We start from the raw sequence: 15,441 nt of genomic DNA, 5'->3' as shown, positions 1-15,441 counted from the left end.
TAAAGTTGATTGAATGTTGAACAATTCGTCGTGGGCTACCCATTGACGGTATGTTATACCTCAAACATGCCAACAGATTCAACCTTTGTTCAGTTTTTCTAAGATCATATCAAGTATCTATGATGATAGACTTTAGTATTCTGAATATCAAACTCTTGCTCTAGAAAAATGTTTCTGATTTTTATAATTTCCTTTCTCTGTGTACTTTTAAAAAGCAAAAAAAAATTCTCTTTTTAACAAATTTTGCTTTACCATGTAGTAGCACAATCAGGGAAGAGTAAAATTACAATTCCACTTTTCCCTGCTAAAAGCAATGTTGGGAAGCGCAATGAATGCTTTACTATACACAATAAAGCTGGCGAAAGTATCGCCTATTTAGATTTTTATGATATCGCAAAATGCACCGTTCCTATAGAATTCGTATTCAAAGGATCTATTGAAGAACTAGTGTTTGTTCGCCTTTGTTATTCGTTGCACAAAAGTCAGTTGTTTAAAGCGAAACAGGTAATGGAGCGTTCTAAAGTCAGGTTAATAAAGTTGTAAAGAGAGCCTTTTGAGCGTCATGACTCTATTCACTGATATTGTTTGTTTCCAATCCGGACTTAGTGACGCGTTGCAAGCTACCAACTTAGTATTATGTGAAATTTTAAAGCAAGCAAAAGTTGAAAATCAGCCAATTTATTATCAAGGTAGAACAATTATTTCAAAAATGCATTTTAAATATATTTTTTTATTTAACTGGGGCCTGCAAACCGTTTACTATTCATCTTCATGAATCAATATTGGCTCAACTAACTAAGTGCGATTTCCTAAATCTTAACTTCTTAAAAATATATTTTAAACCGCACCCCAATTAGTTGAAGAAGATATTAGATTTAACCGAAAAATGGATATCCAATGTTGATCCAATCTAAAGAATAAGAAGATCCAACAATTATTGTAAAATGTCTGTTTCTAGATCACAAATTAAAAGTTAGTTAAACGTTTATTACAAAAGTTTTAGAATCGCAGGTCATACTTACGTTTCCTCTTCGAATCTGTACCTTTCCAAGCAGCTCTAGTCACCGGTATACAGAAACTGCCGCAGATCCACGGATATATGGAGGGAAATACAATAAATAAGGGTGTGATTTACAAAAGACTTTCCTCAGCTATTCAAAGATTTTGAGTTCTATTGTTGGGTTCCCAGTACCTGATTGGCTGGTACAACCGCAACCAAATTGAATAGAATGTATAGGTGGACGATGAATAGGGATTTGATTTAGCTTTAATCCGGTAGGACACGCTGCGTTTACTGTTTGAATTCTATTATCTAACATATATGTAATTCTTAGACTGACCTTTGATTAAACAGATACAGAAAGTTCTTCCGCATAGTTTAATGGAGTAATTTTTGTATAATTTACTTCTTTTTATGTTGAACTCTTCAGTATAAGATACAGATCACAAAACATAACCACCAATTTTTCTAACATTCCAAAATGTTGGTCCCTCCAGAGAATAGTGATTCTTTTCTGGTCCCTCGAAATAAACCCTCTACCAGATTCAGAAGGGAGAAAACAATTGCCTTCAGAATCTTGTAGAAAGTAGTAACCTCAACCACCGTTTAGGCATTTGTGAACAAAACAGGATATCAACATTATAAAAACCAACTATGGTACAAAATTATGTACTAGTTCACAGTGGTACTGCAACACTTGATTATGTGTTATATTTTATGTTGTATAAGTACAGGTACACAAAAGTGCATTTTACTCAAAAATATCCATAAAATAAACGAAAATTCTTGTTTTCATTTTAAGTCTTGTTTCAATTGTCTTTTTTCACTGACATTATGTTTTTGTTGAAATAAAGCAAATTGAGAAATTGCGTTTATAAAATGTGAAATTTTTTACGAAAAATACATTTATGCTACACTTCTTATAAGGAAATGAGTCTGTAAAATAATTATGTAGAACACTTTTGTATTCTACATGAAAAGGATAAAAATGCCTTAGGACATAGTGTACCGCTTAGACAGGTACGAGCATTGTGTGAAATCTTTACAACGAGAGTAGCATTGTGTTATAATACAAAAAAGGGACTCGGCTCTAACCTGTTAAAAATTGCTCATTTCATTATAGCATTTTCTATACGAATGAAAATAAACAAGCCTGGTTTAATGTTTGGCCCTCGTGTATTCTGGATGGCATACTAATTATGAATGCTGTTTACACAATGACGTCTGGTTTTAAATCCATAGGCCCGTATTCTTTAAACTATATATCTTGAAATGTTTGTTTGAACTTTCATACGTAGAATGACTTTCTTACTCTATAGGCGCGTAATCTTCAAAACAAAAGGGCGCAAATAATGACATAAAATCTTACAAAAATAGAAACTTAGCACTTTTGATGATTTAATCTTCTTTTAAAAACTTTTAAAAGTTTTGACTTTTAGAATATGTAGGCCCTATTAGAAAAAACACTACATTTTCATAAAGCAAGTAACTCTGTGGCGATGGTTTAATAAAAAATATTTGTATAATCATTAACCCAGGTCCAGTCTTATTCTTCCATCATTCAAACTAATGAGAACAATTCAATCATTTCAGAACCTGAGTGTCCATCAAATTCAACGTACAACACGTGTGGTTGCCAGACCTTCTGCCCATCAGAGGTGACGTCATCAAACTGTACTCAAGACTCTTGTGAAGTTGGTGTGTGCGTATGTGATGAAGGATTCGCTTTGATCAATGGAACCTGTCAAACACTAGATAGCTGTACATGTTTCGAAAATGGACAAGTATATAGTGTAAGATTTTGTATTATTATTTTTTCAAGAAGAATTTTAACCAAGACAAATTTTAACTCCTTAAATTTAGAAAATGTTGATGTATTTAGAAATAGATTTTAAATTTAGAAACCCTGGTTTACAAATGGTGTAATCTTAAGACGAATAAGTAATAGTTTATTAGTTTAATGTTTTGAATTAAATCCCGGTTTATTAAGGCATGTTTATTGAGTGACAATGCAGTTCTATTGTAAACATGTCTGTTATATAAAAAGTATTTTTCTAGAAAACAAACAAAATTGTTACACACGCGGGTCGATTATTTTAGCTTTTCTTGTATTAAAACGCAGATTCCATTTTGTATTTTCTTTATTTGTTAATTTATATGAAGTTATTTTTATTTTCTATTGACCAAAGATTCCAAAATAAAAGATTTAATTGAATAATAGGTCGGTGGCTATAACCTTACAATTAAAATTCATGTGTCTCTCCCGTAGCAAAAAGCAAGAACACGTTTTTGTTGTATGTGCCGTCCACGTCTGTGCGCAATTCAGCTCAGTTAAGCTTCGTTCCCACTAGGACGCTACGCAGGCACTTGAACCGCAACGCAGTCGAATTGACCAATCAAAAGCGATTGATTATTCGAACGTTGCGTCCTAGTGTGAACAAGACACCGGTTATTTCCCTACATTTACATTTAATGTTTACATTTGTTGAGTTTGTGCTTTGAAACTACTCTTTATTTATGATTTATTCGTATTCATATTCGGAAAAAATAACTGTTTCCTTTAATTTTTCGACAAAATTCTCGGTTTTATTGATTTTCATTATAATGTTGAGAAAATGTTTTTGGATAATGAGAGTACGGGTATGGCGAAACAAGTAATTATTTCTCCATGGTAATAGTATTAGTATTTTCTGTCTACAAAACTAATCCATTTTGTTTTAAAGCATTAAGTGTGTCCTTCTATCTCTTTTATAAAACGATACGGTACATTGAAAACAATCTGTTTAATCATTTTAAAAGACTGACCAAGCTTGAATACAACAACACAATAGCCAAGGTTTGGGAATTAGATTCTCCCTGTATGATAAACAAAAGCTAATTTGTTATAGTGGTCGTGGTTTATCTTGATTCCTTTATCCTATTCTTGTCTATTCATTTTATTGAAAATAAGAGTAGTACATTATACTTTCATTATATAGATGAATATAGTGGTCTTTTGTAATTGATATAATCCTAACATCCGATATACAAGAATATCATTTGCCAATACTGGAAGTAATAACACCATAATATGATTACTTTAACAGACATGTGTACTTTTGATTACACCACATTCGAATTAGCGTTTATCAAATTATTATGAGATAATAATAATAATATGTTATATTGAGACGCAATAATTGTTGATTCGTTTGTTGTTGATTTATTTACCATCATAGATGATCCAATAAGCGCCGCATCATAATACGCGTCGCATCATAATAAGCGACGCGGCTGATAAGCAAACGCGATGCGGTATTGTCCATTTGTTGGTCATAGGTTAACGGCGCTGTATAAAAAATAGGATCAATATGAAGTGTCTTCATGGAGTAATTATTACTCCATGCTATCTCCGAGAGACAATTGTTATTATTATAACTTGGGTGTTTTTGTTATTCTGCAGCATGATACGAATTACCTGACAGAGGACTGTTCAAGGAACTGTACTTGTATCAACGGGGAGAGTGTCTGCGTGGAGTACATTTGTAACGGAAATGCAGAATGTGAACGTGATGATAAAGACCAACCTATATGCGTCTGCGATCCTGGATACGAAGGAGACGGCGTGGATTGTAAACAGACATGTAAGTAGTCATTTCATTACCAAATGGACTAGAATTTTGCGTAATACCTGCTAGCTTTTGTCAGATTGAATAAAATGTTTCGTCCGCTAAATACATAATTATATAGCCTAAAGCTTGATTCACACTAGGAAATAAAGAAACGAGCGCATCGACAATGCGAGTTTAGATAATCTATCGCTTGTTATACTTGCGTTACGTTTACGTCCTTGCGTTTCGTCTGTGTGAATTGGAGCTTTAAATAGGCCGAGCCAATATTCAACTACCAATTCATTACCAATAATTTTTCCCAGGGTTTTTAAAATAGCAAACCTTTATTACTGAATATCTATAGATTCAGTGGACCATCATCGACTATTGAAAGGTGAAATTCTTGACTGTAATACATGAATGCCCAATACAAACACATAAACCCCTATGGCGATGAAATTTGTTTCTTTTTTAATGGCATACCACTCCTTTTAAAAGATCAAATTTGACATAATTGTGATCTAATATTTCAATTATGATTGATTTTGCCAAATTCGATCAACATGAAAATCAGAAAATGAAAAAAACAAATTACAGAAATTCAAATATTATACTAGGCCTATCTAACTTTAACAAATCGTTTGATTTTAGTGGTACTTTCTCTTATGTATGGAAAAATGTATTAAAACTTCATTTTTATTTGTTTGTTTTCTTTTTCTTCGATAGTTACTTTCTCCGAATCTTGTACTGTATGGGGAGACCCGCACTACTTGACACCCGATGGCGTACGGTACGATTTCCAAGGTGCGTGTACGTACACCTTGATGCAATCATACCTGGAGGGTGAAGATGGGCTTACAAACTTCCATGTGTACGGAGATAACTACAAACAGAACGAACTTGACGAGTGGACTTATATCAAGGATCTCTACCTAGAATATGATGGAATGGTATGTTAACGTTAATTTAGAATGTGGGGTTTAATCTTGGTTCCCCAACGCAATGACGTAAGCGCAACGCAATGACGTAAGCTCAACGTAAGTAATTTGATAGACAAGCGATAGATTATTCAATCCGTCGCTTGTCATTGGTCAACTTGTTTGCGTTACGCTTACCTCATTGCGTCTCGTATTTTAGGGGGAACCAAACTTTCCAAAACGTGTGTACTACCTACTGCGATATTCCCGGCATTATTTTATTACATCCTTACCTTCTCTTTTCCCTTTTTTTTATTACTATCAGACGTAATTATTTAAAAATAATTATTGATAAGATGAGTGGTGTTATTAACTCGTGATCGTGTTATCTTTTCAAAATTGCTAAAAAATTGATCAAAATAGTGATTTATTCTCTTCACAATAACAGCGTCGTTTCCGCATACCAATTTACGTTTTTAAATTGATTCAAAAGATTTTATTTTCTATAGGTTTTTATTCCAAATATTCTTTACCAATTATATTGAGCATTCAAGCAAAACGTTATAGTTTTTGTCCAAACCCGACAAAGTAAAACTTCGCCACAGGCGCATTCCGAAAGTCATATCAGACACAAAGCACTATACAATATTTACTCTGAAAGGGCATACCACATGGCACCTACTTTCAAAAGAAATATGGTTATTGAAGCCTTCACTCAAACCCACTTGAACATGCTAATTATCAGTTTTGTAACGGGTAGAATAGTTCGTTCACACTCAGGCAGTCGTGCCATGGAAATCGTGCCATGGAAGTCAAGAAATACGACAGTGGGACACATTATATTAAATATTATAAATTATCGACAAACAGAAAAAAACCCACAATATCAATTACTTAAATCAGTATTTTTGGTGTCTTCACGAAAATATGGAACAATATATCTGCGCATGCGTTATGTTATGTATTAACTTTCTAAAGAAAATTCTCTGTCACCAACATTTTAAACCAAGTCCGTTTGTACTGTATGTTCTAGTCTCACAATTTCGTATATTATTTGATATCAGTGTGTCTCTTATACTATGATGAAATGAAAATATTATGATACAAAATACAGTATATTAATAAAAATTAAGACTCAGGTTAATATTTCAACATATTAACACTACAGACTGTTTCATGAGAGAGATAAAAATACCTCCTCAATCTTCAGGTGTTAGGCTCTGAAAATACAGTATATTATCTATTTATCTAGCCCTTTATTTATAGAATGGAGCTGATTAATAAAAGAATATAACGTACTTTATTGTCTATCATGATATTCTTATTTGCATAACTCAGGTTATTCTGCTGCAACTGGGAGGGGATGTCTACATCAATGGCATCGCAGTCAACCTGCCTGTCCTAGAGGGCGACCTTTATATCTCAACCAATGGGTATTACACGGTGAGTTGTCATGACAACAAATAATAAGGAAATAAACAAAAACTTTATTTGTAATTTTCGACAACCAGGAAACTAATCTTTTAATTAACCTCAAAAGTGCATTTCGATAATTGAATGCAACTATTTGAGGTTACATAAGAAAAGTACATTTCGATAGGCTTAATTGTATTAATACAAATTAATAAAATACATTTTGAATTAAAAACAGAAATATAACCTGGCTTTGGCAAATTAAACAAGCCCATTTTTAAAGCAAATTTTTATGAACTTACTGTACTACAAAGTATTCTCATTACAAAACATTACTCCTAATAATTTCTTAAGTGCCATAAACATTAAATAAATTATTTTCTTCAGTTTTTGTCGACCCGATTTGGTTTAAGAATCGGTGTTTCTGGCGGACAGGCTGCACAGCTACAGATTTCATCTCTTTACTTCAACAAAGTACGAGGATTATGCGGCAATGTGGACAACAATAACACAAACGACTTCCAAACACCATCAGGTTCATTGGTAAGGCTAATACAACTTAATATATTAAATTAAGGTTTAATACTGTTCTACGACACTCACACTTAATATATGCTTCAGTTGTTTAAACTGAATAATAATAATAATAATATCCTGGATTTATATAGCGCCTAATGTTGTGAAACCTCTAAGCGCTGTACATAAATAAATATGAAAAAAGGGAAATCCAACCATGCCAAAAAAAACCCCAAACCGCAGTAAGGGGATACGCCTTCGTCGCTAACCAGGGATCGGTCTAATTGAACCCCGTTCAGCACCAGTTGTGTCTCGGTCATCCCGGACTCAGGCGCCTCCTGCCCTACAAAAATAGATCTAAAACAATCTAGGTGGCATGGAAAAGGAGAAAAAAGGAGATACTTAATACTTAATTATATTGAATACTAAAGTCGATGTATGTACTGTATGATTTAACTGACAATGTATGTATATTTTCCCTGATGTATTACTCTTCTATGTGGATTTCCATCTTCCTTTTTACATTTTGTTGTATTATAAGGTTTATTTGTTGCTAATAAATATTTAAAGAAAAAGAAAAAAAGGGAGAAAATATTAATAATTTTATGAAATTTAAAATAAAAGTAGTAATAATATTTTTTTTATATATATTTATCGAAATTAATTATTTGAAATTCAATACTTATTTAAGTACCTTATTAATTTGTATTATTGTAATAGTTTAGGAAATAAATGTTTATATTGAACTTGAAATGCTTATATTCTCCATTCAGGCACCAAACGCAACAGTTTTTGGTGATAGTTGGATGGTGGGATCATCCTGCTCGATTGAAACCCCTATCTACGACACTTGTGAAACAGTGGAACTCCAAAATCAAGCAATTGATGTTTGCTCAAAATATCTTAACAACACAGGTAATTGGTGTTCATGCTGTTATGTAATAATAAGTATAGATTTGAGTGAAAGTTCATACGTTTAAACCAAATTAAGGTGTTGAATTTACTGTTCAGCTTGTTTAAACCATTTAATCTAAGAAGTATAGATGTTATCCCAAAGTTTTAAATAGAATGAATGAATACAAAATTTGCTAAGGCGGATATGCCGCTTGGTTTTCGTGTGAAGTGTATAGCGCCACCAAACGGCGAATGTTCTCTAAACTTTAAAATGAACGAATGTCCCGGATGATCAGTACATGATAATGTAGATAATAATGTATTGTTTTTAATTCAGACGTTTTTGGAGGTTGTCATCAAAATGTATCATTAGATATGTTCTACACTGCATGCATACTTGACGCATGCGCAACAGACATTAACATTGATGTTCTCTGTGACACAATCCAACTATATGCCATGCAGTGTGGCATCAGAACATGGCGGGAAGATCTCGATGTTTGTGGTAAGACTAAAAGTTTTTTTTCCTCTCTCTTTTGTGAGGTTCACTCACCTTTATTTCATTTCAAAACATAAATCATTTTGATAAATAAATAATTTTATTATGTTTGTGTATTATCTTTTTAAATATATAACTATTTTCATTTATAAATATTAAGTTTCCCCTTATATCTTAAAAAAACTCTGCAAGAGATCATTTATACATTTACATTTACGCTTTGACATTTTGTGTGTCATGGCAAGCTCTATATACAGTATCAAACTGGTTTGTCACATAAAGTTTGATAGTGTAGACAGAGCTTTATACAGGATAGTGGATGGATTTTTTTAGTTTCATTTATTTCGTGATGGAGTTATTATATTCTCGTGTCACACTATCAACCTACGCGATGATACAATAATTGCTGCTTCGCTACAACACCTACAATATTTCTAATTAAATATTTAGTTCTAGTTAATTCTGTTTTACGCTTTATTTTTTGATTATGCATTACCCAAAACGTAACGCACCTTGTTGTATTTTCAATAAAATCCTAGCATATAAATATTTATTGAATACAAGTTGTAAAATCTTTATAAAAGTATTGCTAATGCAATAAAATAGACGTTTACTTCTTTCATATTAAATATTTATAAATAATTAAATGTCCACAAGCTCCTACCACCTTTTTTGATTTATTACAAATATAATGTCCAAATATGAACGTACAACTATTAGTATTACTATTTTGACTGACTTTATGATTTCTAAATACAACATTATTATTCATAGTTTTGAACTGTACCACACATGCGCATTTCGATACGTGCGCATCTACGTGTCAGCCATCTTGTGCGAATTTCAGTAGTGGTGAATGTGACGATTTTCCAACTGAAGACTGTGCAGAAGGGTGCGTTTGTGATGACGGTTTTGTAACTCAGAATGGCGCATGCGTATTGTCCTCGGAATGCGGTTGCACATGGAATGATCGATACTATAAGGTATGCTTGTGATTTTGTTTTAGAAAATAAAACCATGGATAATTCATGCTGTAACATTCAATTAGGCAAGACGTCATTTGACCCACGCACGCGCCGTACATATGCCTCACGCACGCACGCGCCGTCATTATGCCTTATGCACGCATTCATTTATTAATGTTTAATAAACGTTAATAATTAATCAATACAGTAAACTATCTGTGTACTTAATATATTAATAATATAACTGAAACAATTCATAGATTGGTGAATCAACGTTGAATGATAACTGCACTATGAACTGCACGTGCGCAGTATCAGGAAAGATTGAGTGTATTGAATTCGACTGTCCATCGGGGTTGGTATGTGGTGCATTGGAAGGACAGAGGCAGTGCTTTGAAGGTTCGTGACATGATAACAAAAACGTCTTCTTAATCTACTGCAGTTCAATATTTAATGGCAGTATCATCTTTGTAACAACATAACAAACATGTTTTGTCGGCATAATTATTAAGGACACTCTTCTTCGTTCATTTAATAAAACTATTGATTTAGTGTCTTTATTTACCATTCATATGACTTATTTTAAACCACAGGCCCGACTACTATTGCACCAGAAGTTACGTCAGTGGTTCAAATAACGACAGCAGCTGAGCAAACTACAGAGAGGCACACTCCTCCGACAGATATCACAACACAGGAAGACGATACAACACAGAAAGACGCCACCACTCAAAAAGACGACACAACACAGGGTGACGTCACAACACAGAAAGATGTCACCACTCAGAAGGACGACACAACACAGGGTGACGTCACAACACAGAAACATGTCACCACTCAGAAAGACGACACAACACAGGGTGACGTCACAACACAGAAAGATGTCACCACTCGGAAAGACGACATAACGCAGGTTGACGTCACAACACAGAAAGATGTCACCACTCAGAAAGACGACACAACGCAGAGTGACGTCACAACACAGAAATACGCCACCACTCAGAAAGACGACACAACACAGGGTGACGTCACAACACAGAAAGACGACACAACACAGGACGGCGTCACAACACAGAAAGATGTCACCACTCAGAAAGACGACACAACGCAGGGTGACGTCACAACACAGAAAGATGTCACCACTCAGAAAGACGACACAACACAGGGTGACGTCACAACACAGAAAGAGGCCACCACTCAGAAAGACGACACAACACAGGACGGCGTCACAACACAGAAAGAGGCCACCACTCAGAAAGACGACACAACACAGGACGGCGTCACAACACAGAAAGAGGCCACCACTCAGAAAGACGACACAACACTGGACGGCGTCACAACACAGAAAGAGGCCACCACTCAGAAAGACGACACAACACAGGGTGTCCTCACAACACAGAAAGACGCCACCACTCAAAAAGACGACATAACACAGGACGGCGTCACAACACTGAAAGACGTCACTCAAAAAGATGTCACCACTCAGAAAGACGATACAACTCAGAAAGACGTCACCACTCAGAAAGACGATACAACTCAGAAAGACGTCACCACTCAGAAAGACGTTACCACCCAGAAAGACATCACCACTCAGAAAGACCTCACCACTCAGAAAGCGCTCACCACAGCAGCCCGTGAAACTACAATCCCCAGTTTCTCATATACTTATAACGTCAGTCAACTCTCTAGTAGCACCATAACAGTTGTGTGGACTACTAATATGAATCTGATGAATGTCATGGCAAGATATAGACTTGTAACTGAAGAACTCTGGAGGGATGACGTAACCACAATTCCTGGTTCACGCATGATGTATCAACTAAGTGACATTGAGGCTGCTAGTTCGTATATTATACAACTGATTTTCAATTATGGTACTGATTCAACTGCTCAAAGTAATAATCTAACAGAAACCAGTTGTGAAGTTGGATTTCAGGGGGCTACAGAATGTGAAGGTACGGAACAACCATTATGAAACTATCTCAAATTATATCAAAAAGCTCCATAATAGTTCACCCCAAAAGCTTTCATTTCATTTCATTTCAAAAGACATTTATTTTCCTCCATAGCAATACAGTACAAAATAATAAACAAAAATGGTAAGGAATATAAAAAATGAAATAGATGTTTGTTGGATAAAACAACAGAAAAGTGAATTTAAGAAAATTGGCTATGGAGGAAGGCATAATCCCGAGAAGATGAGGAAATCTTGTGCTGGGTATGCCTATGCAAATAAAATGGATAATTTTACAGACAAATACATTGTGGGAAAAAAAATAAAAATTTCAAAATCTTTGAACCATTTTTAGTGTTTAGTATGAACTAAGTACAAAGAGTGGTGGTTACTACCGGCTTCTAATGTTTGAAAAACATGTGTTGCTTTAAAAAAGTTTAAGCCCCTCTATCAAATCTTGTTCAGTAAAATAAATTATGTATTCATAATTAGTATCCCTATTTTAAGTCTAAAAAGGGCCAATCTGGGAAAAAATTAGAAACAAGTGTTTCTCAACTGATTTGAGTTATATAGGTTCTATATATCCACCAAAAAAAAGTTCCAGCTCATTTGGCCTGGGGAAAGCCGCCATTTTGGATTTTTAAAATGGCCGCCATAAAATACATATTTTTGCTCATATATCAGCTTCCACATCATGTATGGATATGATTTTGGTGGCAAAGTATATGTTTTGAGGGTCAATGAATCCAAATACAGCATTTTGAAGTTTACTGAATGTCCGCCATCTTGTTTTTCAAAATGGCCGCCATAAAATACAGATTTGTACTCATCTCAACTTCTACATCGTGTATGAACGTGATTTTAGTGACAAAGTGTAGTTGTGAGTGTCAAGAAATCGAAAAACAGCATTTTCGTAATTCACTCAATGGCCGCCATTTTGTTTTTCAAAATGGCCACCATAAAAATACAGATTTTTGCTCTTATCTCAGCTTCCACATAATGTATGGAAGTGATTTTGGTGGCAATGTATATATTTTGAGGGTCAAGGATTTCAATTACAGCATTTTTTTTAAGTTTACTTAATGGCCACCATTTTGTTTTTCAAAATGGCCGCCATAAAATACAGGTTTTGCTAATTTCGTAGCTCATATACATAATGAAGACATGATTTTGATAACTAAGTCTATGTTTTGATTGTTACAGAATAAAAAATCAGCATTCTAAAATACAGAGTCGGAAAGTGATCAGATCTTCTTATTCCATTTAGGACCAAACTTCATAGTTGAAGGCTACTGCTCCACTGGCTTTAGATGTTGCTTTTTTTTGCATACAGTTTGTTAAATACAGTAATAGTTTTAAAATTCCCAATCAAACTGGCACAACATATAATAATAACAACATTTATGTACAATCCCCTTTGTCTAGTCTCCAAGATCTATCGCTATCACAATCCTCATTATTACTATGTCAACGTCGTGAGTTAATCACAAGATCGAGTTTCATACTGATTAATACCAAAGAGGTACACAAGAAGATACCAGAGAGTGTACTGTAACTATCATTCGCGAGAAGAAACTAATAAACAAGATATTCAAAAGAAGTTACATAGAGATGTAAAGATATTTTCCAAATATAAAGAGAAGCATGGTCAACTTGCAGTTAAAAGTACAACTTATGGATAAAGCAAGTAACATATCTTATGGATACATGGTAATACACTGGGAGATCAACACTAGTCACCCTAAATGGTCTGCATTTATGTATAAATCTAGCTGCTTATCTGCCATCCTAATAACCTTCGATCAACCATTGTGACGTAAAGTAATGCAAATAGTTAGAGAAAGAAAACTGTCATTTGTCGTCAAACAAGAGCTTTCTGGGAAAGTCAAAAAGATATCAAGAACATTTAAGCTGTGGCTGTATCATTAGATGGTATAACTTTTTAGGCATGATTGTGCAATTGGGAGCTCCAGGTTCAGATATAGCATCTACAGTATGCTTTCATATTTGCAGCAGCTGGTCATGGCCAAAATGCCAAAAGTGGAAGGCTATATCTGGAAATGCTGAAAGACAAATTTCAAGATACAGAAGGTTTTCTCTATTGTGCTCATGTCTGAAAACTGATTCTTCACCATTATAACACGTTGCATGATATCCATTCTTTTTGAACATCTTGTATTGTATGTATATGGAAATTTGTCGTTCAGGCATATTGGCCATCATGGTCAATTGTCCTATACTGTGTCTATATCTGGAGACAAAATGGTACATCCTCATCTCGTGTCATCATTATATGATACATAGCTGCATCCTCTAAGAGCTTTAGAATATACAGCTCTCTTTAAAGTAGGTTATGCACAACTTCAAAACCTCAACCCACCAGTATGTCCAATATAACCAAGAAAGCTCCTGAAAAGATAAACTCCTCCGTGTCTGATTATTATGACAGCTAGATATACGTTTTCAGAGTGTCTGTACCATTGTATAAACTGTTGACATGTTAATTGGATAAAAAAGAATGATCGGCATAAACTATCGTCGATTTGTCCAGTTATCGCATTATACCTACATGCCTAAATCCAGACCAGTTATGGTGAAGTAGTGTTAGTCCCCAGTGTATTAGGTAACCATCCATTCAGTCACATAAGATATGTTGCTTTAAATTGCTTTATCTATAATGTATCTGATTGGAATATGCTTAACTAAAGTTGGCCATGCTTCTCTTTAGGATTTGGAAAATATCTTAAAATGTCGTCTAACAAACTTTTTTAGAATATTTTATTTTTAGGTTCTTCACGCGAATGATATAGTTACAGTACATCGCTGATATCTTCTTGTGTACAGTATCTCCTGGGGTCATAATCACTGTGGTTCCCATATATTATCACCAACATACTGACTTATTCTCGTCATCACTTTCCAACTGTATTTCAAAAGCTGAATTTTGTTTTTATTCTGTAACCTTCAAAACATAGGCTTAGCAAAATCATAATCATAGTAGCTCATAAATTAGCAAAAACCTGTAGCTTATGGTGGCCATTTTGACAATCAAAATGGTGGCCATTGAGTGAACTTCAAAAAGCTGTATTTAGATTTCTTGACCCTCAAAACATAAACATTGCCACCAAAATCACTTCCATGCACGATGTAGAAGCTGAGGTACGAGGACAAATCTGTAAATTTTATGGCAGCCATTTTGAAAAACAAAATAGCGGGCATTAGGTGAACTTTAAAATACTATATTTGAATTCCTTGACCTTCAAAACATATACTTTTCTACCAAAATTACGTTCATATGATGTAGAAGCTGAGATATGAGGAAAAATCTGTAAATTTTATAGCAGCCATTTTGATTTTCAAAATGGCGGCCATTGGGTGAAATTCAAATTAATGCTGTATTTGGATTCCTTGACCGTCAAAACCTACATTTTGCCACCAAAATCATGTCTATACATGATGTAGAAGCTGAGATAAGCACAAATCTGTATTTTAAGGCGGCCATTTTGAAAAACAAGATGGCGGTCATTGAGTGAACTTCAAAATGCTGTATTTAGATTCCTTGACCCTCAAAACATACACTTTGCCACCAAAATCATTTCCATGCATGATGTAGAAGAGGAGATATGAGCAAAAACCTGTATTTTATGGCGGCCATTTTGAAAATCCAAAATGGCGGCTTTCCCCAGGCCAGAT

General features: G+C 34.4%; 1 protein-coding gene across 1 annotated transcript in view; it reads left to right on the top strand.

Annotated features, from left to right (window-relative positions):
- Nucleotides 1-15,441, top strand: part of LOC144834742 (uncharacterized) — an 80,694-nt gene that overhangs the window by 63,241 nt on the left and 2,012 nt on the right. The window contains exons 125-134 of the mRNA XM_078689652.1: nt 2,594-2,793; nt 4,443-4,623; nt 5,317-5,540; nt 6,846-6,950; nt 7,308-7,463; nt 8,210-8,351; nt 8,668-8,835; nt 9,604-9,812; nt 10,055-10,193; nt 10,388-11,749. Of these exons, the coding sequence (XP_078545778.1) occupies nt 2,594-2,793; nt 4,443-4,623; nt 5,317-5,540; nt 6,846-6,950; nt 7,308-7,463; nt 8,210-8,351; nt 8,668-8,835; nt 9,604-9,812; nt 10,055-10,193; nt 10,388-11,749 (2,886 nt within the window). The remainder of the gene's footprint in view (nt 1-2,593; nt 2,794-4,442; nt 4,624-5,316; nt 5,541-6,845; nt 6,951-7,307; nt 7,464-8,209; nt 8,352-8,667; nt 8,836-9,603; nt 9,813-10,054; nt 10,194-10,387; nt 11,750-15,441) is intronic.

The sequence above is a fragment of the Antedon bifida genome, chromosome 2, assembly GCF_963402885.1.
Source record: "Antedon bifida chromosome 2, ecAntBifi1.1, whole genome shotgun sequence".
NCBI lineage: Eukaryota > Metazoa > Echinodermata > Crinoidea > Comatulida > Antedonidae > Antedon > Antedon bifida.
The sequence above is the reverse complement of the archived record's forward strand: the minus strand, read 5'-3'. Positions and strand labels throughout refer to the sequence as shown.